The following is a 380-nucleotide window of genomic DNA, read 5'->3' on the forward strand; positions in this document are numbered from 1 at the left end:
ACCGACCTTTCTTGCCGTCGATGTCCATCGAGCGCACGGTGAAGTCAACGCCGATGGTGTTCTGCTGCTTCTCGTTGTAGTGCCCCGTCTTGAAGCGGTGCACCACGCAGGTCTTCCCCACGTTGGAGTCCCCAATCAGGATTATCTTGAAGAGGTAGTCGAACGCATCGTCCGCGCCGGAGCTGGGGAAGGGCTTTCTTGCCGTCGATGTCCATCGAGCGCACGGTGAAGTCAACGCCGATGGTGTTCTGCTGCTTCTCGTTGTAGTGCCCCGTCTTGAAGCGGTGCACCACGCAGGTCTTCCCCACGTTGGAGTCCCCAATCAGGATTATCTTGAAGAGGTAGTCGAACGCATCGTCCGCGCCGGAGCTGGGGAAGGG

General features: G+C 58.9%; 1 protein-coding gene across 1 annotated transcript in view; it reads right to left on the reverse strand.

The window, feature by feature from the left end:
* LOC103808630 (ras-related protein Rab-19-like) overlaps positions 1 to 275 on the reverse strand; it is a gene marked incomplete at its 5' end in the record, with an annotated part of 5,858 nt that extends 5,583 nt beyond the window's left edge. Inside the window, one exon of the mRNA XM_009081425.1 lies at positions 7 to 275. Coding sequence (XP_009079673.1) covers positions 7 to 275 — 269 coding nt within the window. The remainder of the gene's footprint in view (positions 1 to 6) is intronic.
* Between the last annotated feature and the right edge of the window lie 105 nt (positions 276 to 380).

Source organism: Acanthisitta chloris, unplaced genomic scaffold (assembly GCF_000695815.1).
Source record: "Acanthisitta chloris isolate BGI_N310 unplaced genomic scaffold, ASM69581v1 scaffold489, whole genome shotgun sequence".
NCBI classification, from domain to species: Eukaryota; Metazoa; Chordata; class Aves; order Passeriformes; family Acanthisittidae; genus Acanthisitta; species Acanthisitta chloris.